We start from the raw sequence: 27,825 nt of genomic DNA, 5'->3' as shown, positions 1-27,825 counted from the left end.
ATAGTCTTCCTGTCATCAATTTCTGCCATGTTATTTGTGTCTTCCACTTTGAAGAACGACACAAAATACCTGTTCAATACCTCAGCCATTTTCTTATTTCCAGTTATTACATCCCTTTCTCGTCCTCCAAAGGAGCAATGTTTACTTTAGCCACTCTTTTTCATTTTAGTTGCTGGTCTATAAACTACACAGAGCAATGGAATTGCACCCTTTTTTTCTTTGGCTGCAGCCAAATAGATTCTGTCCTTGGATCCTTTGGGACATCCTCTTCCCCAGCACTTCAATGTTCTCCCTAACCGATACTCCATCCTGCTCCCTTTCCTTCTTTCCTGAACACCTTGTACCCAGGAATATTTAACACCCAGTCCTGCCTTTCCTTGAGCCAGGTCGCTGTTATCGCCACAACATCATATTTCCACAATGCAATTTGTGCCTGTAAATCCCCAGTCTTATTTACTATACTCCGTGCATTCACATACATGCACAGTAACCCTGATTTCAACTTCATTACTTTGATTTGATTTGATTTATTATTGTCACATGTATTAGTATACAGTGAAAAGTATTGTTTCATGCGTGCTATACAGACAAAGCATATCATTCATAGAGAAGGAAAGAACATAAGAACATAAGAAATAGGAGCAGGAGTAGGCCATCTAGCCCCTCGAGCCTGCCCCGCCATTCAATAAGATCATGGCTGATCTGAAGTGGATCAGTTCCACTTACCCGCCTGCTCCCCATAACCCTCAATTCCCTTACCGATCAGAAATCCATCTATCCGTGACTTAAACATATTCAACAAGGTAGCCTCCACCACTTCAGTGGGCAGAGAATTCCAGAGATTCACCACCCTCTGAGAGAAGACGTTCCTCCTCAACTCTGTCCTAAACTGACCCCCCTTTATTTTGAGGCTCTGCCCTCACGTTCTCGCTTCCTTTCTAAGTGGAAAGAATCTCTCCACTTCTACCCTATCCAGCCCCTTCATTATCTTATATGCCTCTTTCAGATCACCCCTCAGCCTTCTAAACTCCAATGAGTACAAACCTAATCTGCTCAATCTCTCCTCATAATCTACACCCCTCATCTCCGGTATCAACCTGGTGAACCTTCTCTGCACTCCCTCCAAGGCCAATATATCCTTTCGCAAGTAAGGGGACCAATACTGCACACAGTATTCCAGCTGCAGCCTCACCAATGCCTTGTACAGATGCAGCAAGACTTCTCTGCTTTTAAAAGCAGGGATGTACTTCTGAGGCTTTATAAAGCACTGGTTAGGCCCCATTTGGAGTACTGTGAGCAATTTTGGGCCCCACACCTCAGGAAGGACATACTGGCACTGGAGCGGGTCCAGCGGAGATTCACACGGATGATCCCAGGAATGGTAGGCCTGACATACGATGAACGTCTGAGGATCGTGGGATTATATTCATTGGAGTTTAGGAGGTTGAGGGGAGATCTGATAGAAACTTACAAGATAATGAACGGCTTAGATAGGATGGACGTAGGGAAGTTGTTTCCATTAACAGGGGAGACTAGGACGCGGGGGCACAGCCTTAGAATAAAAGGGAGTCACTTTAGAACAGAGATGAGGAGAAATTTCTTCAGCCAGAGAGTGGTGGGTCTGTGGAATTCATTGCCACAGAGGGCTGTGGAGGCCGAGACGTTGAGCGTCTTCAAGACAGAAATTGATAAATTCTTGATTTCTCGAGGAATTAAGGGCTATGGGGAGAGAGCGGGTAAATGGAGTTGAAATCAACCATGATTGAATGGTGGAGTGGACTCGATGGGCCGAATGGCCTTACTTCCGCTCCTATGTCTTATGGTCTTATGGTCTTATATTCTATCCCCCTCGCAATAAATGCTAACATCCCATGTGCCTTCTTGATCACCTGTTGTACTTGCGGACTGAGTTTTTGCGACTCATGCACAAGGACCCCCAGGTCGCTTTGCACAGTAGCATGTTGTAATTTTTTTCCATTTAAATAATAATCCAATTTGCTATTGTTTCTTCCAAAGTGAATAACCTCGCATTTGCCAACGTTATACTCCATCTGCCAGATCCTCGCCCACTCACTCAGCCTGTCCAAATCTCTCTGCAGATCTTCCGCTTCCTTCACGCAATTCACTTTCCCACTTATCTTCGTGTCGTCAGCAAACTTTGTTACCCTACACTCAGTCCCCTCCTCCAGATCATCTATGTAAATAGTAAACAGTTGAGGCCCCAGTACCGATCCCTGCGGCACGCCACTAGTCACCATCTGCCAACCAGAAAAGCATCCATTTATTCCAACTCTCTGCTTCCTGTTGGAAAGGAGAGAGTGCAGAATGTAGTGTTACAGTCATAGCTAGGGTGCAGAGAAAGATCAACTTAATGCAAGGTAGGTCCATTCAAAAGTCTGACAGCAGCAGGGAAGAAGCTGTTCTTGAGTCGGTTGGTAGGTGACCTCAGACTTTTGTATCTTTTTCCCGACGGAAGAAGGTGGAAGAGAGAATGTCCAGGTTGCGTGAGGTCCTTGATTTCATGCTGGCTGCTTTCTCTCTTTCTCGGACCTGTTAACTTTTTGTTGCCTGTACACTTCCTGTCCATTTCCCCAGTATTTTCATTTTGGTTGTTCCTCTCTCATCATCACTCGTGATTCCCACACCCCGTGCTGAGCTAGTTTAAAACCGTCCAAACAGCACTAGCAAAATGCCCCACAAGGCACTCAGCCCCAGCTATGTTCAGGTGCAACCTGCCCAGGCAATGGTAGTAATAAAGGAACACTTATTGGACCAGAGTATGTGTTAATAACAGAATAAAATCCAACCCTGTCTGAAAACAAAACATGAGAACAAGATACAGGCTTGGGGGAAAAATCAAAAATGAGAGGGTGTTAAAGACTGTAATCAGAGGAGGGGCGGCTGCTCCAACTTGAGTTAGAGGTTTACAGTGTGGAAACAGGCCCTTCGAGCTGGGCTTCACTGGAACATTAAAGCAGAAATGTGAGCTTGTCATTTCTTGATTTGAAATGACAAGCAACAGGAATCACCATTATTGATTAACTTGTGGTGTTGTGAAAACAGGCTCCCAGTCTGCGTTTACTCTCCCCAGTGAAGAGCATTGTGAGCAGTGAATACAGTAGACAACATTGAAATAAGTTCAAGTAATCCGCTGTTTTACTTGGAAGGAGTGTCTGAGGTCGAGGACAGTCAGGAAGTAGAAGGTAAAGGGACAGGAACTGCACCTGATCTGATTTGATGGGAAGATGCTATGGAAACGATATGTTGTTGGGAATGATGGAGGAGTGGACCAGGATGTTGTGGTGGGAATGGCCATTTCTGAATGTTGATGGGGAAATGGAGTGGACGATGTGTTTGATGGTGACATCATGCTGGAGTCACCAGTGACACAAAAGAAACAATAAAACAAACTTTTGGAGTTTAAAATGATGAAAATTATTTATTCAGGTTTTCACCTGAAAAGTCGAAACACCATTGAGGGTGGTTTTATCCTAGACAAGGACCAAGAAATCAGAATCACGCCCGATCTCCCGCCTCTCGCAATCTTATTGGCAGCGGATTTCCAGCACGTTCAGCCTCCTGCCAATTTCTGGCGAGACGCTGAATAAATTATTTAAATATCTGCTAAATCTAATTTAAATGAAATTAGTGAGCCTGGGACGCAATCACCTTGCCTTTATGGCCTCGCTGGGAGAGGTTCTCTCCAGCGAGGAAAGCACCTGCTCCCCATGAACGGGGAACTGTCCTGTTGTCCTCACCAGTATAACCAGAGGCCATTGAGGTTCCCGGGGAGGTTGAGGGCATGGGGGGTTCGCCCCTTTGCCAGTGCTGGGTGGTGGGGCCTGAGGGGGTGGGGCCAGTGGGGATGGGAACTGAAGAGGGCGGGTCCTACGGGGGGGACGTATGGCGGCAGGGCCTGAGGGGGGGCAAGCCTTTGGGGGCATGGCCTCCATGGACAGGGCCTGAAGTGGCAGGGTCTATGGAGGCGGGCTAGTCGATTAGGGAGGGGGAAGCCAGCTACCACTCTGCATGTGATCGGTGGGAGGGGGGAGGGAGGGTGATCAGTCGAGGCAACGGGGTTGGGGTCGGGGGTGATATTTCCAATGGGGGGCACTTACGGTTACCATTGTGCATGTGAAGCTACTTGGTTTGCACATGCACAATGGCTCCCTCTGCTGCTGCAGCAGCCTTCCTGGTGAGTTAAGCCTTGCCTTTAATGGCTGGAAAATGGTATAGTCCATTTCCTACTCAAGAAATGAAGTTTGGACTCACCCAAAAAACGGATCTGAAACTCTCCCATGTTCACGTTAGCTAGGCACTTCGAAAATTGCCCCCGATCTCATAGAGGTTTACAGCATGGAAACAGGCCCTTCGGCCCAACTTGTCCACGCTGCCCATTTTTAAAAAAAAACCTTCAGCTAATCCCAATTGCCCGCATTTGGCCCATATCCCTCTATACCCATCGTACCCATCTAACTATCTAAATGCTTTTTAAAAGACTACATTGTACCCGCCTCTACTACTACCTCTGGCAGCTTATTCCAAACACTCACCACCCTCTGTGTGAAAAAAGTGCCCCTCTGGACACTTTGTATCTCTCCCCTCTCACCTTAAACCTATGCCCTCTAGTTTTAGACTCCCCTATCTTTGGGAAAAGATATTGACTATCCAGCTGATCTGTGCCCCTCATTATTTTATAGACCTCTATAAGATCACCCCTCAGCCTCCGACGCTCCAGAGAAAATAATCCCAGTCTATCCAGCTTCTCCTTATAACTCAATCCATCAAGTCCCGGTAGCATCCTAGTAAATCTTTTCTGCACTCTTTCTAGTTTAATAATATCCTTTCTATAATAGTGTGACCCGAATTGCACACAGTATTCCAAGTGTGGCCGTACCAATGTCTTGTACAACTTCAACAAGACATCCCAACTCCTGTATTCAATGTTCTGACCGATGAAACCAAGCATGCCGAATGCCTTCTTCACCACTCTGTCCACCTCTGACTCCACTTTCAAGGAGCTATGAACATGTACCCCTCGATCTCTTTGTTCTGTAACTCTCCCCAACGTCCTACCATTAACTGAGTAAGTCCTGCCCTGGTTCAATCTACCAAAATGCATCACCTCGCATTTGTCTAAATTAAATTCCATCTGCCATTCGTCAGCCCACTGGCCCAATTGATCAAGATCCCGTTGCAACTGGAGATAACTTTCTTCACTGTCCACTATGCCACCAATCTTAGTGTCATCTGAAAACTTACTAACCATGCCTCCTATATTCTCATCCAAATCATTAATATAAATGACAAATAACAGTGGACCCAGCACTGATCCCTGAGGCACACCGCTGGTCACAGGCCTCCAGTTTGAAAAACAATTCTCTACAACCGCCCTCTGGCTTCTGTCAAGAAGCCAATTTTGTATCCATTTAGATACCTCACCCTGGATCCCGTGAGATTTAACCTAATGCAACAACCTACCATGCGGTACCTTGTCAAAGGCCTTGCTAAAGTCCATGCAGACAACATCAACTGCACTGCCCTCATCTACCTTCTTGGTTACTGATGCGCTATCAATTAGGCAAAAGACTACTTGTGTGCCAATACAACTGTAGGCTTTTATTCATAACAGAACCAGGAGCACATCCCAACAGACAACCGACCCAAACTGAACAAGGGGGAGGAAAAATCCACCTTTATACTCGGTGACAAGGGGAGGAGCCGAGCTGGCAGGGGATGTGTCCAGGCATGACAAACACACAACGGTGGTCCAGGCAGGACAAAGGCACAAATGAAGTTCACCACAGTTACCCCTTCAAAAAACTCAAATCAAATTTGTGAGACATGATTTTCCACTCACAAAGCCATGCTGACTGAACCTAATCAGTCCTTGCAGCTCTAAATGCCTGTAGATCCTGTCTCTCAAAATATCTTCCAACAATTTACCCATCACAGATGTGAGGCTCACTGGCCTGTAGTTCCCAGGTTTGTCCCTGCAGCCCTTCTTAAACAAAGGCACAACATTTGCCACTCTCCAATCTTCAGGCACCTCACCTGTGACAATCGATGATTCAAATATCTCAGCGAGGGGACCCGCAATTTCCTCCCTCGCCTCCCACAACGTCCTGGGATACACTTCATCAGGTCCCGGGGATTTATCTACCTTGATGCGCTTTAAGACTTCCAGCACCTCCTCCTCTGTAATATGTACACTCCTCAAGACATTACTATTTATTTCCCCAAGTTCCCTAACATCCATGCTTTTCTCAACATTAAATACTGATGAGAAATATTCATTTAGGATCTCACCCATCTCTTGTGGATCTGCACATAGATGACTTTGTTGATCCTTGTGGTGAACCATTGTTGGTTCCCACCAGGTAGTGCTGAGCCAGGGTCTGGCCAGTACTATGAGTCTGTATATATGTTACTGTTGGGGTTAGGGTTGGGCTGTTCTACCTGTTAATATAGTCCTTATGGTACACCCCAGTCGGCTCTGCCTCCTGGGAGAGGTATAAAGGTCACTGCTCTGCCTGGTGACCCTTTAGTCTGGGATCGTATATTGTATATAGTAGCTCTGTTATTGTTGGCAATAAAAGCCTTTATTTCCCGAGTACATCACACCTCTCGTGTGTTATATCGCGCATCAATTTTATTGCCAACAAGTAAATTCTTTTTTTTTGAGAAAATAAACGACAAAGAAAACATGGAGCAAATGCTTAAACCCGAACGGCTTACGTTGGACCCACGTGCGGCGGGAGCATCAAACACTTTCGACCACTGGTTGAAGTGTTTCCAAGATTACCTCGACGCCTCCACAGCGGTCACCGACGACGCCGACAGACTCCGGGTCCTCCACGCGAGGCTAAGCGACGCTGTATACCTAGCGATCCGTGGGGCCACCGACTACAAAGGGGCCCTCGAGCTTCTCAAGAAGCGATACAACAAACCGCTTAATGAGATCCATGCTCGATACCTTCTAGCCACTCGACGGCGGCAGCCCGGCGAAACGACGGAACAGTACGCGTGCGAGCTTCAGCAGCTAGCCAGAGCCTGCAACTGCAAGTCAGTGTCGGCAGACCAGTACATGAACGACCTAGCTCGAGATGCGTTCGTGGCGGGAATCGGCTCGTCGTACATCCGCCTTCGGCTGTTGGAGCAAGGTAACCTCGATCTCACTAAAACCATAGAGTTAGCTGACGCTCTAGAAACGGCCTCCAAAAGTCTGGCGATGTACCCCGACGACCACGTGGAGACAGTGTGGCAGGGGCAGTCGCAGACTCCACTTTATTCAGCGGGACCGAAAACCTGCGCGATTGCGTTCCCAGCCTCGGACCTGACGACGGCAGCAGCTCCAGGTGGCCCGTGGTGTTACTTCTGTGGGGGGGGTGAAACACCCTCGGCAGCGATGTCCAGCTAAAGCGGTGTTGTGCTCTGCCTGCGGCAAGAAGGGGCACTATTCCAAGGTATGCCGGTCCAAACTTCCATCCAAGAACAGCAGTGCGGCGTGTGACTCCCCGGAGCCGGCCTCCTTGTCTTCTGCATCTTCAAGGTCTTCTACCACGTGCGATTCCAGGACGTCGCCATTCCGAACGACGGAGTCGCAAGACACGTGCGACCTGCAGGGGCCGCAGGTTTTGGCGCCATTGTCCACGTGCGACCTATGGGGGCAGCCATTTTGGTCGGCACCGACCGCGAATGACCAGCAGGGGCCGTCATCAACCATCTCAGTTGCCTGCAGTTGCGCCCATGAACCAACGGTGGCGTCGATCATCCTGGACCAGGCCAAGCCTCACAGACTCGACAAGTCCATGATGGACATACAGGTAAACAAACGCCCGATTTATTGTTTGTTTGACAGCGGGAGCACGGAGAGCTTCAATCACCCGGACACCGTGAAGCGGTGTGGTCTCCAGATTCGGACTGTCAAGCAGACAATTTCGATGGCGTCAAGGTCCCGGTCTGTCACTGTGCTAGGGAGTTGCATGGTCAATCTGACGGTGCAGGGCACGGTTTACGAGAACTTCAGGCTCCTTGTGTTACCGCACCTTTGCGCGCCAATATTCCTCGGACTAGATTTTATGGTCCACTTGAAGACTGTAACCCTGCAGTACGATGGGCCACTCCCTCCGCTTTCAGTGGGAGACCCGCAGCCTCTAAATTGCCCACCGCGCTCCACATGTAGTCTCTCAACGCTTAGGATTACCACACCCTCCCTATTCCAGAATCTCGTGCCAGGCTGCAAGCCCATCGCAACAAAGAGCAGGCGTTACAGCGCTGAGGATCGGATCTTCATTCAATCTGAAGTTCAGCGGCTCCTCAAGGAAGGGATCATCCAACCTAGCGCTAGTCCTTGGAGAGCGCAAGTCGTGGTGGTTAAGAATGGGAACAAACCCCGGATGGTCATAGACTATAGTCAGACCATTAATAGATACACGCAGCTGGATGCGTATCCCCTCCCGCGCATATCTGACATGGTCAACCAGATTGCGCAGTACCGGGTGTTCTCCACCATCGACTTAAAATCTGCCTACCACCAGCTCCCCATTCGCCCAGAGGACCGACAATACACGGCCTTTGAGGCGGATGGTCGCCTGTACCATTTTTTAAGGGTTCCTTTTGGTGTCACGAATGGGGTCTCGGTCTTCCAGCGTGCTATGGACCGAATGGTAGACCAGAACGGACTGCGGGCTACCTTCCCGTACCTGGATAACGTCACCATCTGTGGCCATGACCAGCAGGACCACGATGCCAACCTTCTTAGATTCTTACGCACTGCATCTCACCTGAATCTGACCGACAACAGGGAGAAGTGTGTATTTCGTACGCGCCGCCTAGCTATCCTCGGATACGTGGTGGAAAACGGGGTCCTTGGCCCTGATCCAGACCGTATGCGTCCTCTCCTCGAACTTCCCCTGCCCACTCGCATCAAAGCACTGAGAAGATGTTTAGGCTTCTTCTCATACTACGCACAGTGGGTTCCCAATTACGCGGACAAAGCCCGTCCACTCATCAAGTCTACCTCTTTTCCCCTAGCAACAGAGGCTCGCTTAGCCTTTGCAAGAATAAAAGCCGACATCGCGAAAGCCACGATGCACGCTATCGATGAGTCCATCAGTCCATCCCCTTCCAGGTGGAGAGTGATGCATCGGATTTCGCCCTGGCCGCCACACCTAACCAGGCGGGCAGGCCCGTCGCCTTTTTCTCTCGCACCCTCCAAGGCCCTGAAATTCGACATTCGACGGTGGAAAAGGAGGCCCAGGCCATTGTGGAGGCCGTTCGGCATTGGCGCCATTACTTGGTGGGAAAACGGTTCACTCTGCTCACGGACCAGCGGTCCGTGGCGTTCATGTTCAACAACACGTTACGGGGTAAGATCAAGAATGATAAGATCTTGAGGTGGAGAATCGAACTCTCCACCTACAATTATGATATCATGTACCGTCCAGGGAAGCTCAACGAGCCCTCAGATGCCCTGTCACGTGGAACATGTGCTAGTATGCAGGAGAATCGATTGCAGGCTCTCCACAATGACCTCTGCCATCCGGGGGTCACTCGGCTCTTCCACTTCATAAAGGCCCGGAATCTACCCTACTCGATGGAGGATGTCAGGTCCATAACCAGAAGCTGCCGGGTATGCGCGGAATGCAAACCGCACTTCTACCAACCTGACAGGGCACAACTCGTTAAGGCCACTCGTCCCTTCGAAAGACTGAGTGTGGACTTTAAGGGCCCCCTTCCCTCGACAGATCGGAATGTGTACTTCCTCAATGTGGTTGATGAGTACTCACGATTCCCTTTTGTCATTCCCTGTTCTGATATGACTGCTGCCACGGATATCAAGGCATTTCGTGATCTTTTCACCCTGTTCGGTTACCCCTGATATATCCACAGCGATAGGGGCTCGTCGTTCATGAGCGATGACTTGAGGCAATACCTGCTCTCATATGGGATTGCCTCTAGTAGAACCACGAGCTACAACCCAAGGGGTATCGGACAGGTCGAACGAGAGAATGCTACAGTCTGGAAGGCTGTCTTACTGGCGTTGAGGTCTAAAGGTCTTCCAGTCTCCCGTTGGCAAGAGGTACTCCCTGATGCGCTCCACTCCATACGCTCACTCCTGTGTACGGCAACCAACGCTACTCCTCATGAGAGAATGTTTTCATTCCCTAAGAAGTCTTCCTCTGGGACCTCATTACTGTCTTGGTTGACGTACTCAGGACCTGTCCTCCTGTGGCGACATGTTAGGACCCGCAAGTCCGACCCTTTGGTTGAACAGGTCCATCTCCTCCACGCCAACCCTCAGTATGCCTACGTGGCATATCCTGACGGGCGAGAGGACACGGTCTCGATTCGAGATCTGGCGCCAGCAGGGGGCTTGGAAACCCCTGTCGCTCCCACACCTCCTGTTAGGGACCCCCCAACCATTATTTCCCCTCCTGACACGGCGCGGGCAGTATCGGGACCACCACTTAACCCTCTTACTCCCGTGTATAGCTTGCCTGAGTCCAGGAGATTGTCGCCACTTCAAGGCGTGCCCGAGTTCAGCGGATTGTCACCACCTCGTGGTCTACCGGCCCGTGAGGCACTGGAGGAGTCGCTGGACACCGCCTTGGAGAGAACGTCACCGCGATTGCCTGAACCGGTGTCATCGCCGGTGTTGAGGAGGTCACAACGACGGTGCGGTCCCCCAGACCGTTTGAACTTATAGACAGATGAACAATTGTTCTGTGTTTTGTACCCCGCCGGCCTTTGTTTTCAAAGGAGGGGTGAATGTGGTGAACCATTGTTGGTTCCCACCAGGTAGTGCTGAGCCATGGTCTGGCCAGTACTATGAGTCTGTAGATATGTTACTGTTGGGGTTAGGGTTGGGCTGTTCTACCTGTTAATATAGTCCTTGTGGTACACCCCACTCGGCCCTGCCTCCTGGGAGAGGTATAAAGGTCACTGCTCTGCCTGGTGACCCTTTAGTCTGGGATCGTATACTGTATATAGTAGCTCTGTTATTGTTGGCAATAAAAGCCTTTATTTCCCGAGTACATCCAGCCTCTCGTGTGTTATATCACGCATCAATCCTTAAGAGGCCCTAATCTCTCTCTTGTTACTCTATTGCCGTCCATGTATTTGTAGAAGCTCTTTGGATTCTACTTTGCTTTATCTGCCAAAACAATCTCGTGTCCCCTTCTTGCCCTCCTGATTTCTCTCTTAACTCTACTCCTACACCCCCTGTACACTTCAAGGGATTCACTTGATCCCAGCTGCCTATGCATTTCATGTGCCTCTTTCTTCTTCTTGACCAGGGCCTCAATATTCTGAGTCATCCAGGGTTCCCGACTTCTGCCAGCCTTGCCCTTCACTCTGAGAGGAATGTGTTTACCCTGAACCCTGGTTAACACACTTTTGAAAGTGTGCCACTTACCAGATGTCCCTTTGCCTTCTCAGACTCCCCCAATTAACTTTTGAAAGTTCCTGTCTAATACCATCAAAATTGGCCTTGCCCCAATTTAGAATTTTAACTTTTGGGCCAGGCCTATCATTCTCCATATCTGAAAACCAATAGAATTATGGTCACTGGTCCCAAAGTGATCCCTCACTAACACTTCTGTCACCTGCCCTTCCTTATTTCCCAAGAGGAGGTCACGTTTTGCCCCCTCTCTAGTCGGGCCATCCACATACTGAATGAGAAATTCCTCCTGAATACACTCAACAAATTTCTCTCCATCCAACCCTCTAATACTATGGCTGTCCCAGTCAATGTTGGGAAAGTTAAAATCTCCGACTATTACCACCCTATTTTTCTTGAAACTATCTGTAATCTCCTTACATATTTGCTCCTCAATTTTCCATCAGCTATTTGCCTGTAGTACACTCCTATCAAAGTGATCTCTCCCTTCTTACGTCTCAGTTCTACCCATATAGACTCAGTGGCCGAACCCTCGGATATATCCCCTCTCAGTACGGCTGTGATGTTTTCCCTAATCAAAAGTGCAACTCCCCCTCCTCTCTTACCTCCTGTTCTATCTTTCCTGTAGCATCTGTACCCTGGAACATTGAGCTGCCAGTCCTGTCCCTCCCTTAGCCATGTTTCAGTAATTGCTATAATATCCTCGTCCCATGTACCCATCAATGCCCTGAGTTCATCTGCCTTGCCCCGTCAGGCCTGTTGCATTGAAATAAATGCAGTTTAATCTGTACTTCCCTTGCTCTCTGTCTTGCTTTTGCCTGATCTGTCTGGTACTAGGATTACTGACACTGCCTTTACTACTTAATGTGCTCTCTTTAACTTCTGTGCTGCCCTCAACCTTCTCTTCTGTCTCCCGACTGCTTTGGATCCCACCCCCCGGCCAAACTAGTTTAAACCCTCCCGAGTGGCTCTAGCAAATCTCCCCGCCAGGATATTAGTCTCCCTCCAGTTCAGGTGTAACCTTTCCCTCTTGAACAGGTCACCCCTTCCCCAGAAAAGATCCCAATGATCCAAAAACCTAAATCCCTGCCCCCTGCACCAGCTCTCAAGCTATGCATTCACCTGCCTAATCTTCCTATTCCTACTCTCACTAGCACGTGGTAGCAGTAGTAGTCCTGCAATTACTACCTTCGAGGTCCTGCACTTTAGCCTTCTGCCTAACTCTCTATATTCACATTTCAGGACCTCATCCCTTTTCCTACCTATGTCGTTGTATGTGTATACAAGGACATAAGTACAATATGTACAACAATCTCTGACTGCTCACTCTCCCACTTAACAATGTCCTGCAATTGCTCAGAGACGTCCTTGACCCTGGCACCAGGGAGGCAACACACCATCCTGGAGTCTCGATTGCGGCCACAGAAACGCCTGTCTGTGCCTCTAACTAGCGAGTCCCCTATTACTACTGCTCACTTGCTCTTTGCCCGACTCTGTCCCACAGCAGAACCAGCTGTGGTGCCACAGGCCTGGCTGCTGCTGGTATCTCCCCCTGACAGGCTATCCCCCTCAACACTATCCAAAACGGTATACCTGTTTGAAAGGGGAATAGGCACAGGAGACTCCTGCACCACCTGCCTGCCTCTCCTGGCGGTCTACCTGACATACAAACGCAAAAAGTTACATCTCAAGTGAGTTGTGCATCTTTGCAAGTTGTAATCAAAAGAATAGTTCGTAGTTCGTATGTTTGGTTTGCTATCAGCCATTGTACCATCAGTGTTGGTGAAGGCACATTTTTGTTCAGTTTGCAAGGTGTTTCCATAATAATATAATCATATCTCAGGAATTATTGCAAGAGTCTCTTGAAGAAATGGATGTTCAATAGTTTGCAAAGTTAGTCACTTGTAGTTTCTTATCACAAGGAGATTGCATTTCTTTACAGGTGACTAGGAACAAAAATCAGACTGGGAAACTTGTTATTGCAATGGTTTATGGTTTAAAGAGGTGTGGGCCTACTGTCTTGTCTGCCGCTGGTGACCGACTAACTATTTTCTCTCTGGTTCTTGAAATATTAAGGATTAGGTATCGGAAGCTCATTTCAGTCACAAGATGGTCAGTTTTAGTGCTGTCCTCTGTCTACATAATGGATTAAAGTCAGGGTGATTGATACATAATGGGAGAATGACTGATCACTGCTCACCTACACTCAGCCACTGATATTCCATCCTGGCAGCCAGGGTTTGCCACGTCTCTGCTGGTAACAGTGGCCCCTTTTCACCTGACAAACTGATTTGCATTTTAGAAATTTCCAGAGGCATCTCCAGGCTTGTGTTATTCCTTTGTGCAGAAATTGGAAAGTCACCTGACCTTTGGTGGCCATCTTAACAATCTTGTTAGTGTCAATTTGCAAATAAAAGATGATTCCAGAATGTTCTATACTGAGTACAGTCCATGTTGAACGTTATGAAGAAGGATGTGCCTTCACTAGGTGTGACACCTGGGACAATGTAGAGGGCACTGTAATGAACTCTCCCAAACCTAATTGGACCACAAGCTCAGGCTTGTTTGGCCTTGACTTCCTGTCACGTTGCCCTCACTCTGGGCAGTAACTCTGCAGTCATTGGTTCCTCCCAGTCTGCACCTGTACTCAGGCCCACTGCTGTCCTCAGAAAGGACAAGGTGTTACTGCCAACTCCCCTGCCAGATACTGTCTGACCCTCCACGCTGAACTCCTCTCCCACTGCCGGAACCTGTACAGTCAGCCTTCCCTTAGACCGTTCAGCAAGAACCCTACCATTCACATTTGTGAAAGGGATGTGAGATTCTCCAAACCCCACCCATTGTCCAGTCTCCGTCCCTTCATTCTGTATTTTGATTTGGTAATTAATCACCCTCAGGATGCCAATCCCAGTGTCCGGATTGGGATGGAGGGTGGAGAGATGGATGGGGTCTTGGGGTTTGTTTTAATTCATCCAGCTATCTATTCTCATCCTGCCTTTCTGCCTCTCCCACAGGGTGGTCTGAAATCCATGGCCTATGTGAAAGTGTACTTGGATGATATTAATGATAACAGGCCAGTCTTCTACCCAGTGCAGTATGCAGCCAGCCTCAGCACACAGAGTTTGCCGGGGACTGCAGTGTTGAGGGTATCTGCGTTTGATAAGGATGGAGGTCGGAATGGTAAAGTGATGTATCGGATTATCTCAGGGAATCTGCTGTCGTTATTCACACTCAACAAAAACACAGGTGAGTATGTGTCTGTCACACTGAGTGTACCTGCTGAATATGTACGTGGTCAGGCCATTTGGCCCATCCAGGCCAGGCTGGGGTTTATATCCCACATGAACAGTATCCCAGCAGCTGGATCCCCCATCCCTTCCTTTCTGTCTCTCCAGTCAATGTACCTGACCCACGGTGCTGAGTAAATGCTGCGGTCACGGCAGAGTCCAGTCCCACTGGTGCGGCCTGAGCAGAGACCCCCACAGAGGTCACACTACTGACCTCTCCCCACAGAGGCCCTGAGCCTCAGACAGTGAGGCTGAAGCTGCAGAAACTGTCAGCCTCCATCACCTAGCTGTGAATCAGAGGCCTTGTCCTTATCTCAGCCACAGTTTGGGGAGATTCTTTCACAGACACATTGCTGATATGTCCCATCATGTCCGGTAGTTTTTGTTCGGAAGTTTCCTGCCCTTTGGGAACTTCCTGTTCAACATTCGGCCAACTCTCAGCAGCTGTAAGAATCGTATTGTTCAGAATGCGTGACCCGCCCCCCCCCCCCCCCCCCCCCGCCCCTGCCAAGGCCCCCCCTCCCCCGGATTTAGAACGTGTTGTTGACAGGGAAACCTGCCCCCAGCTGAGAATTAGTTTCTTTCTCTTTATCCATCCACTTTTTCCTTCCTCATTATCGCACTGAACAGTCGAATTCACTGAGGATTAATCTGGAATTCTGCCACTTACAGCGGACGTGGGAAAGCTGGAATCCTGCTGGGATCTTAATCCCACCGACCCTCAGTCGACACCAAGCTGAGGTCAGGATGGGACAAGTGTGGGTGGTCACTTTGACTTCACAAAAGGACAGCAGGTACAAGGTCACACTGTACTGACCTCCCCGAGAGGTCACACTGCAATGACCTCTCCCCCCAGAGGTCACATTGCAGTGACCCCTCCCCACAGAGGTCACACTGTACTGACCTCTCCCCACAGAGGTCACACTGTACTGACCTCTCCCCACAGAGGTCACACTGTACTGACCTCTCCCCACAGTGGTCACATTGCAAAGACCCCTTCCCACAGAGGTCACACTGCAATGACCCCTCACCAAGTTGAATGTGCAGCAATTGGGTATTTGGACTGGGTGGGGTTCGAGTATTCCTGGGACCATTTGACTAGATTTAGGAGCAGAAGGAGGCCATTCAGCCCTTCCATAGAACCATAGAACATTACAGCACAGAAACAGGCCTTTTGGCCCTTCTTGCCTGTGCCGAACCATTTTTGTGCCCAGTCCCACTGACCTGCACCTGGACCATATCCCTCCACACCCCTCTCATCCATGTACCTGTCCAAGTTTTTCTTAAATGTTAAAAGTGAGTCCGCATTCATCACCTCATCTGGCAGCTCATTCCACACTCCCACCACTCTCTGTGTGAAGAAGCCCCCCCTAATATTCCCTTTAAACTTTTCCCTCCTCACCCTTAACCCATGTCCTCTAGTTATTTTCTCCCCTCGCCTCAGTGGAAAAAGCCTGCTTGCATTCACTCTATCTATACCCATCATAATTTTATACACCTCTATCAAATCTCCCCTCATTCTTCTACGCTCCAGGGAATAAAGTCCCAACCTATTCAATCTTTCTCTGTAACTCAGTTTCTCAAGTCCTGGCAACATCCTTGTGAACCTTCTCTGCACTCTTTCAACCTTATTAATATCCTTCCTGTAATTAGGTGACCAAAACTGCACACGATACTCTAAATTCGGCCTCACCAATGCCTTATACAAACTCACCATAACAGTCCAACTCCGATACTCAATACTTTGATGTATAAAGGCCAATGTACCAAAAGCATTCTTTACGACCCTATCTACCTGTGACGCCACTTTTAAGGAATTATGTATCTGTATTCCCAGATCCCTCTGTTCTACTGCACTCTTCAGTGTCCTACCATTTACCTTGTATGCTCTACCTTGGTTTGTCCTTCCAATGTGCAATATCTCACACTTGTCTGCATTAAGCTCCATCTGCCATTTTTCAGCCCATTTTTCTTGCTGGTCCAAATCCCTCTGCAAGCTTTGAAAACCTTCCTCACTGTCCACTACACCTCCAATCTTTGTATCATCAGCAAACTTGCTGATCCAATTGACCACATTATCATCCAGATCATTGATATAGATGACAAACAACAATGGACCCAACACCGATCCCTGCGGCACACCACTAGTCACAGGCCTCCACTCAGAGAAGCAATCCTCCACAACCACTCTCTGGCTTCTTCCATTGAGCCAATGTCTTATCCAATTTACTACCTCCCCATGTATACCTAGCGACTGAACCTTCCCAACTAACCTCCCATGCGGGACCTTGTCAAAGGCCTTGCTGAAGTCCATGTAGACAACATCCACTGCTTCCCTTCATCCACTTTCCTGGTAACCTCCTCGAAAAACTCTAATAGATTGGTCAAACATGACCCACCACGCACAAAGCCATGTTGACTCTCCCTAATAAATCCCTGTCTATCCAAATATTTGTAGATCCTATATTTGCTTTTATTAACAGGGGGTTGGAGTTTAAGAGCCGTGGGGTTATGCTGCAACTGTACAGGACCTTGGTGAGACCACATTTGGAATATTGTGTGCAGTTCTGGTCACCTCACTATAAGAAGGATGTGGAAGCGCTGGAAAGAGTGCAGAGGCGATTTACCAGGATGCTGCCTGGTTTGGAGGGTAGGTCATATGAGGAAAGGTTGAGGGAGCTAGGGCTGTTCTCTCTGGAGCGGAGGAGGCTGAGGGGAGACTTAATAGAGGTGTATAAAATGATGAAGGGGATAGATAGAGTGAACGTTCAAAGACTATTTCCTCGGGTGGATGGAGCTATTACAAGGGGGCATAACTATAGGGTTCGTGGTGGGAGATACAGGACGGATATCAGAGGTAGGTTCTTTACGCAGAGAGTGGTTGGGGTGTGGAATGGACTGCCTGCAGTGATAGTGGAGTCAGACACTTTAGAAACATTTAAGCGGTTATTGGATAGGCACATGGAGCACACCAGGATGATAGGGAGTGGGATAGCTTGATCTTGGTTTCAGATAAAGCTCGGCACAACATCGTGGGCCGAAGGGCCTGTTCTGTGCTGTACTGTTCTATGTTCTAATACTCCTTCCAATAATTTACCTACTACTGACGTCAAACTTACCGGCCTATAATTTCCCGCATTACTTTTTGAGCCTTTTTTAAACAACGGAACAACATGAGCTATCCTCCAATCATCCGGCACCTCACCCGTGGATACCGACATTTTAAATATATCTGCCAGGGCCCCTGCAATTTCAACACGAGTCTCCTTCAAGGTCCGAGGGAATACCCTGTCCGGTCCTGGGGATTTATCGACTCTGATTTGCCTCAAGACAGCGAGCACCTCCTCCCCTTTAATCTGTAAAGGTTCCATGACCTCCCTACTTGTTTGCCTTATTTCCATAGACTCCATGCCCGTTTCCTTAGTAAACACGGATGCAAAAAACCCATTTAATATCTCCCCCATTTCTTTTGGTTCCATACATAGCCGACCACTCTGATCTTCAAGAGGACCAATTTTATCCCTTACTATCCTTTTGCTCTTAATATACCTGTAGAAGCTCTTAGGATTATCCTTCAGCTTGTCTGCCAAAGCAACCTCATGTCTTCTTTTAGCCCTCCTGATTTCTTTCTTAAGTAGTTTCTTGCACTTTTTATACTCCTCAAGCATCTTATTTGCTCCCTGTTGCCTGTACATGTCATACATCTCTCTCTTCTTCTTTATCAGAGTTCCAATATCCCTCGAGAACCAAGATTCCTTCTTCTTATTCACTTTGCCTTTAATCCTGACAGGAACATACAAACTCTGCACTCTCAAAATTTCTCCTTTGACGGCCTCCCACTTACCAATCACATCCTTGCCAGAGAACAGCCTGTCCCAATCCACGCTTTTTAGATCCTTTCTCATTTCTTCAAATTTGGCCTTTTTCCAGTTTAGAACCTCAACCCGAGGACCAGATCAATCTTCATCCATGATCAAGTTGAAACTAATGGCGTTATGATCACTGGAACCAAAGTGTTCCCCTACACACACTTCTGTCACTTGTCCTAACTCGTTTCCTAATAGGACATCTAATATTGCATCCTCTCTAGTTGGTACCTCTATATATTGATTTAGAAAATTTTCCTGAACACATTTTACAAACTCTAACCAGTCTAGACCTTTAACAGTATGGGAGTCCCAATCTATATGTGGAAAATTAAATTCCCCTACTATCACAACTTGATGTTTCCTGCAGTTGTCAGCTATCTCTCTGCAGATTTGCTCCTCCAATTCTCGCTGACTATTGGGTGGTCTATAATACAACCCCATTAATAAGAACATAAGAACATAAGAAATAGGAGCAGGAGTAGGCCATCTAGCCCCTCGAGCCTGCCCCGCCATTCAATAAGATCATGGCTGATCTGACGTGGATCAGTACCACTTACCCGCCTGATCCCCATAACCCTTAATTCCCTTACCGATCAGGAATCCATCCATCCGCGCTTTAAACATATTCAGCGAGGTAGCCTCCACCACCTCAGTGGGCAGAGAATTCCAGAGATTCACCACCCTCTGGGAGAAGAAGTTCCTCCTCAACTCTGTCTTAAACCGACCCCCCTTTATTTTGAGGCTGTGTCCTCTAGTTTTAACTTCCTTACTAAGTGGAAAGAATCTCTCCGCCTCCACCCTATCCAGCCCCCGCATTATCTTATAAGTCTCCATAAGATCCCCCCTCATCCTTCTAAACTCCAACGAGTACAAACCCAATCTCCTCAGCCTCTCCTCATAATCCAAACCCCTCATCTCCGGTATCAACCTGGTGAACCTTCTCTGCACTCCCTCCAATGCCAATATATCCTTCCTCATATAAGGGGACCAATACTGCACACAGTATTCCAGCTGCGGCCTCACCAATGCCCTGTACAGGTGCATCAAGACATCCCTGCTTTTATATTCTATCCCCCTCGCGATATAGGCCAACATCCCATTTGCCTTCTTGATCACCTGTTGTACCTGCAGACTGGGCTTTTGCGTCTCATGCACAAGGACCCCCAGGTCCCTTTGCACGGTAGCATTAATGTGGTCATACCTTTCCTGTTTCTCATCTCCACCCATATGGCCTCGGTAGACAAGCCCTCTAATCTGTCCTGCCTGAGCACTGCTGTAACATTTTCCCTGACTAGAAATGCCACCCCGCCACAAAGAACAGTACAGCACAGGAAACAGGCCCTTCGGCCCTCCAAGCCTGTGCCGCTCCTTGGTCCAACTAGACCAATCGTTTGTATCCCTCCATTCCCAGGCTGCTCATGTGACTATCCAGGTAAGTCTTAAACGATGTCAGCGTGCCTGCCTCCACCACCCTACTTGGCAGCGCATTCCAGGCCCCCACCACCCTCTATGTAACAAACGTCACTCTGATGTCTGAGTTATACCTCGCCCCTCTCACCTTGAGCCCGTGACCCCTCGTGATCGTCACCTCCGACCTGGGAAAAAGCTTCCCACTATTCACCCTATCTATACCCTTCATAATCTTGTATACCTCTATTAGATCTCCCCTCATTCTCCGTCTTTCCAAGGAGAACAACCCCAGTCTACCCAATCTCTCCTCATAGCTAAGACCCTCCATACCAGGCAACATCCTGGTAAACCTTCTCTGCACTCTCTCAAATGCCTCCACGTCCTTCTGGTAGTGCGGCGACAAGAACTGGACGCAGTACTCCAAATGTGGCCTAACCAGTGTTCTATACAGCTGCATCATCAGACTCCAGCTTTTATACTCTATACCCCGTCCTATAAAGGCAAGCATACCATATGCCTTCTTCACCACCTTCTCCACCTGTGTTGCCACCTTCAAGGATTTGTGGACTTGCACACCTAGGTCCCTCTGTGTTTCTATACTCCTGATGACTCTGCTATTTATTGTATAACTCCTCCCTACATTATTTCTTCCAAAATGCATCACTTCGCATTGATCCGGATTAAACTCCATCTGCCACCTCTCCGCCCAATTTTCCAGCCTATCTATATCCTGCTGTATTGCCCGACAATGCTCTTCGCTATCCGCAATTCCAGCCACCTTCGTGTCATCCGCAAACTTGCTGATTACACCAGTTACACCTTCTTCCAAATCATTTATATATATCACAAATAACAGAGGTCCCAGTACAGAGCCCAGCGGAACACCACTGGTCACAGACCTCCAGCCGGAAAAAGACCCTTCGACCACTACCCACTGTCTCCTATGGCCAAGCCAGTTCTCCACCCATCTAGCCACTTCTCCTTGTATCCCATGAGCCTTAACCTTCTTAACCAACCTGCCATGTGGGACCTTGTCAAATGCCTTACTGAAATCCATATAGTCGACATCCACGGCCCTTCCTTCATCAACCGTTTTTGTCACTTCCTCAAAAAACTCCACCAAATTTGTAAGGCACGACCTCCCTCTTACAAAACCATGCTGTCTGTCACTAATGAGATTGTTTCATTCTAAATGCACATACATCCTGTCTCTAAGAATTCTCTCCAACAACTTCCCTACCACGGACGTCAAGCTCACCGGCCTATAATTTCCTGGGTTATCCCTGCTACCCTTCTTGAACAGCGGGACCACATTCGCTATCCTCCAATCCTCAGGGACCTCACCCGTGTCCAAAGAAGCGACAAAGATTTCCGTCAGAGGCCCAGCAATTTCACCTCTCGTCTCCCTGAGCAGTCGAGGATAGATGCCATCAGGCCCTGGGGCTTTGTCAGTTTTAATGTTCCCTAAAAAACCTAACACTTCCTCTCTTGTAATGGAGATTTTCTCTAACGGGTCAACACCTCCCTCCGAGACGCTCCCGGTTAACACGCCCCTCTCCTTCGTGAATACCGATGCAAAGTATTCATTTAGGATCTCCCCTATTCCCTTGGGTTCTAAGCATAATTCCCCTCCTTTGTCCCTGAGAGGTCCGATTTTCTCCCTGACAACTCTTTTGTTCCTAACGTATGAATAGAATGCCTTAGGATTCTCCTTAATCCTGCCTGCCAAGAACATCTCGTGACCTCTTTTTGCCCTTCTAACTCCCCGTTTGAGATCTTTCCTACTCTCTCTGTATTCCTCCAGAGCTCCATCTGTTTTCAGTTGCCTGGACTTAACGTACGCCTCCCTTTTCATTTTAATCAGATCCTCAAGGTGCTCCGGTTTCCTCCCACAGTCCAAAGATAGAACCATAGAACCATAGAAAATTACAGCTCAGAAACAGGCCTTTTGGCCCTTCCTGTCTGTGCTGAACCATTTTTTGCCTAGTCCCACTGACCTGCATTTGGACCATATCCCTCCACACCCCTCTCATCCATGAACCCATCCAAGTTTTTCTTAAATGTTAAAAGTGAGCCCGCATTTACCACTTTATCCGGCAGCTCATTCCACACTCCCACCACTCTCTGCGTGAAGAAGCCCCCACTAATATTCCCTTTAAACTTATCTCCTTTCACCCTTAACCCATGCCCTCTGGTTTTTTTCTCCCCTAGCCTCAGCGGAAAAAGCCTGCTTGCATTCACTCTATCTCTACCCATCAAAATCTTACATAGAAAGCCACAGCACAAACAGGCCCTTCGGCCCACAAGTTGCGCCGATCACATCCCCACCTCTAGGCCTATCTATAGCCCTCAATCCCATTAAATCCCATGTACTCATCCAGAAGTCTCTTAAAAGACCCCAACGAGTTTGCCTCCACCACCACCGACGTCAGCCGATTCCACTCACCCACCACCCTCTGAGTGAAAAACTTACCCCTGACATCTCCTCTGTACCTACCCCCCAGCACCTTAAACCTGTGTCCTCTCGTAGCAACCATTTCAGCCCTTGGAAATAGCCTCTGAGAGTCTACCCTATCCAGACCTCTCAACATCTTGTAAACCTCTATCAGGTCACCTCTCATCCTTCGTCTCTCCAGGGAGAAGAGACCAAGCTCCCTCAACCTATCCTCATAAGGCATGCCCCCCAATCCAGGCAACATCCTTGTAAATCTCCTCTGCACCCTTTCAATGGCTTCAACATCTTTCCTGTAATGAGGTGACCAGAACTGCGCGCAGTACTCCAAGTGGGGTCTAACCAGGGTCCTATAAAGCTGCAGCATTATCTCCCGACTCCTAAACTCAATCCCTCGATTAATGAAGGCCAGTACGCCGTACGCCTTCTTGACCGCATCCTCCACCTGCGAGGCCGATTTAAGAGTCCTATGGACCCGGACCCCAAGGTCCTTCTGATCCTCTACACTGCTAAGAATGGTATCTTATACACCTCTATCAAATCTCCCCTCAATCTTCTACGCTCCAGGGAATAAAGTCCCAACCTATTCAATCTCTCTCTGTAACTCAGCTTCTCAAGTCCCAGCAACATCCTTGTGACCCTTCTCTGCACTCTTTCAACCTCATTTACATCCTTCCTGTAACTCGGTGACCAAAACTGTACACAATACTCCAAAGTCGGCCTCACCAATGCCTTATATAACCGTACCATAACACTCCAACTTTTATACTCGATACTCCGATTTATAAAGGCCAATGTACCAAAGGCACTCTTTACGACCCTATCCACCTTTGACGTCACTTTTAGGGAATTCTGTACCTGTATTCCCAGATCCCTCTGTTCAACTGCACTCTTCAGAGTCCTACCATTTACCCTGTACGTTCTACTTTGGTTGATGTGCGGGTTAGGTTGATTGGCCAGGTTAAAAATTGCCCCTCAGAATCCTGAGATGTGTAGATTAGAGGGATTAGCGGGTAAATATGTGGGGGTAGGGCCTGGGTGGGATTGTGGTCAGTGCAGACTCGATGGGCCGAATGGCCACCTTCTGCACTGTAGGGTTTCTATGATTTCTACCTCAGAAGATTATTACCACCACACACAACCCTTCTATTTGTGATTTTGCATGAACTATTAACATCATTTATTTTCACCCCCGCTCCACTATCTGCTCTGGCACTCTGGTTCCCACCCCCCTGCAAATCTAGTTTAAACCCTCCCCAATAACACTAGCAAACATCCCTGCAAGTATATTGGTCCCCTTGTAGTTCAGGTGTGACCCGTCTCTCTTGTACAGGTCCCACCGGCCCTGGAAGAGGTCCCAAAGATCTAGAAATCTGAAACCCTGCCCCTTCACCAGTTCTTTGTTCTTTGTGTATAAAATTATGAAGGGCATAGATAGGGTGAACAGTGGGAAGCTTTTTCCCAGGTCGGAGGTGACGAACACAAGGGGACACAGGTTCAAGGTGAGGGGGGCAAGGTTCAACACAGATGTCAGGGGGAAGTATTTTACACAGAGGGTGGTGGGGGCCTGGAAAGCACTGCCAAGCAAGGTGATTGAGGCGGACACGCTGGGATCGTTTAAGACTTCTCCAGATAGCCACATGAACAGACTGGGAATAGAGGGATACAAACGAATGGTCCAGTTGGGCACATGGTCGGTGCAGGCTTGGAGGGCCGAAGGGCCTGTTCCTGTGCTGTATTGTTCTTTGTTCTTTGTTCCTCAGCCACGTGTTCATCCGCCCAAGCATCCTACTCTTACCCTCACTGGCACGTGGCACAGGTAGCAATCCTGAGATTACTACCCTCGGGGTCCTGCTTTTTAACTTCCTACCAAGCTCTCTCTACTCAGACTTCAGGACCTCCTCACTCTTCCTACATCATTGGTACCGATGTGTATCATGACATCTGGCTGATCACCCTCCCACTTCAGAATGCTGTGCACGCGATCAGAGACATCCCTGACCCTGGCACCCGGGAGGCAACAAACCATCCGGGAGTCTCTGTCACGACCACAGAACCTCCTGTCTGTACCTCTGACAATCAAAGAACAAAGAACAATACAGCACAGGAACAGGCCCTTCGGCCCTCCAAGCCCGTGCCGCTCCCTGGTCCAAACTAGAACATTCTTTTGTATCCCTCCATTCCCACTCTGTTCAAGTGGCTAACTAGATAAGTCTTAAACGTTCCCAGTGTGTCCGCCTCCACCACCTTGCCTGGCAGCGCATTCCAGGCCCCCACCACCCTCTGCGTAAATATGTCCTTCTGATATCTGTGTTAAACCTCCCCCCCTTCACCTTGAACCTATGACCCCTCGTGAACGTCACCACCGACCTGGGGAAAAGCTTCCGACCGTTCACCCTATCTATGCCTTTCATCATTTTATACACCTCTATTAAGTCTCCCCTCATCCTCCGTCTTTCCAGGGAGAACAACCCCAGTTTACCCAATCTCTCCTCATAACTAAGCCCCTCCATACCAGGCAACATCCTGGTAAACCTCCTCTGTACTCTCTCCAAAGCCTCCACGTCCTTCTGATAGTGTGGCGACCAGAACTGGACGCAGTATTCCAAATGCGGCCGAACCAACGTTCTATACATCTGCAACATCAGACCTCAACTTTTATACTCTATGCCCCGTCCTATAAAGGCAAGCATGCCATATGCCTTCTTCACCATCTTCTCCACCTGTGACGTCACCTTCAAGGATCTGTGGACTTGCACACCCAGGTCCCTCTGCATATCTACACCCTTTATGGTTCTGCCATTTATCGTATAGCTCCTCCCTACATTATTTCTACCAAAATGCATCACTTCGCATTTATCAGGATTGAACTCCATCTGCCATTTCTTTGCCCAAATTTCCAGCCTATCTATATCCTTCTGTAGCCTCTGACAATGTTCCTCACTATCTGCAAGTCCTGCCAATTTTGTGTCGTCCGCAAACTTACTGATCAGTCCCCTATTGCTACTGCTCTCCTCTTCTTCCACCCTCCCTTCTGCACTGCAGAACCAGACTCAGCCTTCAAGACTGATCCACCATTCAATCAGATCATAGCCTCAACTCCACTTTCCTTTATGACACCCATAACCCTTGGCTCCTTCGCCAATCGAAAACCTAACTCTGCCTTGAATAAATTTAAAGACAGCTTCCACTCTGTCTCGGAAGAGAATTCCACATACTAATGACCCTTTGAGAGACACAACTCTCTGACTGACCTGCTGCTGCATTGTGCAGTTTGTCATTGATTCCATGTTAGGTTAAAACACTTTATCATTGAGTCGATGCGTTTACACGGGACTGTCAGGGTTGCAGTGTGTTATACTCTCCGAGCCTGGGAGGGTGGGAGGGAGCCAAGTTGTGGCAGGTGCAGACTGGCTAATAGGGTCCCATAGTCACACCTTCTAACATGTGTGCTGTAAATGTCAGCGAGTGTTGGCCAGGTCTCCTGTACAGCGATCTCTTTCCCGCTTCCTGTGCCTTTGGCAATTTCCTGCATCAGTTAAAAGGTTTTACACAAATACCAAGAAACACTATGCTGTAAGCAGCAAATGCTGAAGGTCATTTCTCAGTGAGTCAGGGCCATCAGTCTGTGTCGAGTGTTTCTCACACACACAAGTGCAGGAGGTTGGGGTATTTGCCTGAAACGGGTCACAGCCATCAGGCAAAGACTTTGCAGACAAATATTGAGCAGTGCTCAGTGCTGTGAGAGCGTCCTTGGATCAGAATGTACTCTCATTGTTCTGGTAACAGGAATTACACATTGCCTTTTCCAACAGGAAGTGCACAGAACTTGTATAAAAATAAAAGTTGCAAAAATAACTAATTATATTCTCTCTGGAAGCTCAGCTGAAGGAAAGGAACATTTCTTATTTCTTTGAGATTACAAACAGTCAAAAGATCAGAATGTGTGAGGAGGGTATTCTGGTGGGGGGAGGGGTGGCATTCTGATCAGGGGTGAGGGGTCATTATGCAATGTGTCAAAAGGGAGAAATGAAGCAGTGACCACAATTCTCAGGTTTGTAATTCTTCCTACAGGAGTCCTCTCACTGGTCACTCATTTACACGGCAGAGCGGACACGGTGCAGCGACTGGTCATCTCAGCACAGGACGCAGGTGGTCTCATGTCAGCAGCCAATGCCATGGTTAATGTCAGCATCGTCTCGGGTACAATTTCGCCACCGCTCTTCGAGCAAGCTCAATATTTCTTCACTGTCCCTGAAGATGTGAGAAGAGGATCCCATATTGGCTCAGTCAAGGCCCTCAACTCTCCCGGTGAGTCAGAGTATTAAACTCTCCCGGTGAGTCACAGTATTAAATTACCCCGGTGAGTCAGATTCTTAAACTCCCCGGTGAGTCAGACTATTAAATTCCCGGGTGAGTCAGAGTATTAAACTCTCCAGGTGAGTCCGAGTATTAAACTCCCCCGATGAGTCAGAGTATTAAGCTCCCGGGTGAGTCAGAGTATTAAACTCTCCAGGTGAGTCAGAGTATTAAACTCTCCCGGTGAGTACGAGTATTAAACTCCCCCGGTGAGTCAGAGTATTAAACTCTCCAGGTGAGTCAGAGTATTAAACTCTCCCGGTGAGTCAGAGTATTAAACTCTCCAGGTGAGTCAGAGTATTAAACTCTCCCGGTGAGTCAGAGTATTAAACTCTCCAGGTGAGTCAGAGTATTAAACTCTCCCGGTGAGTCAGAGTATTAAACTCTCCTGGTGAGTCAGAGTATTAAACTCTCCAGGTGAGTCAGAGTATTAAACTCTCCCGGTGAGTCCGAGTATTAAACTCCCCCGGTCAGTCAGAGTATTAAACTCTCCCGGTGAGTCAGAGTATTAAACTCTCCCGGTGAGTCAGAGTATTAAACTCTCCCGGTGAGTCCGAGTATTAAACTCCCCCGGTGAGTCAGAGTATTAAACTCTCCAGGTGAGTCAGAGTATTAAACTCTCCTGGTGAGTCAGAGTATTAAACTCTCCCGGTGAGTCAGAGTATTAAACTCCCCCGGTGAGTCAGAGTATTAAACTCTCCCGGTGAGTCAGAGTATTAAACTGAGTCCGAGTATTAAACTCTCCAGGTGAGTCAGAGTATTAAATTCTCCCGGTGAGTCTGAACTGCCGCCAGTGTAAATATAATCTGCCCTGAGCAGCCAGAACTAGGCACATTTCTCTCAGGACAAAATTGTTAGGATGGTGGTTTCGGAAAAGCTGAACTAAGTGGCTTGCATTAGTCATGTGACTCTTCCATGAGGAATCTGCCTCTGGGGAAGACAGGGGAAGATTTGTCCAATAAAAGCCTCTCACAGAAACACATTAAGAATGTGCAGTTGTGACTGTGTTTAGAACCATAGAAAATTACAGCTCAGAAACAGAAA

General features: G+C 48.2%; 1 protein-coding gene across 1 annotated transcript in view; it reads left to right on the top strand.

Moving 5' to 3' along the window:
- The window catches only part of LOC144499967 (protocadherin-16-like), a 502,287-nt gene that overhangs the window by 292,889 nt on the left and 181,573 nt on the right, over positions 1-27,825 (top strand). Inside the window, exons 4-5 of the mRNA XM_078222709.1 lie at positions 14,419-14,650; positions 26,497-26,733. Of these exons, the coding sequence (XP_078078835.1) occupies positions 14,419-14,650; positions 26,497-26,733 (469 nt within the window). The remainder of the gene's footprint in view (positions 1-14,418; positions 14,651-26,496; positions 26,734-27,825) is intronic.

This window comes from Mustelus asterias, chromosome 10 (assembly GCF_964213995.1).
Source record: "Mustelus asterias chromosome 10, sMusAst1.hap1.1, whole genome shotgun sequence".
Classification (NCBI taxonomy): domain Eukaryota; kingdom Metazoa; phylum Chordata; class Chondrichthyes; order Carcharhiniformes; family Triakidae; genus Mustelus; species Mustelus asterias.
The sequence above is the reverse complement of the archived record's forward strand: the minus strand, read 5'-3'. Positions and strand labels throughout refer to the sequence as shown.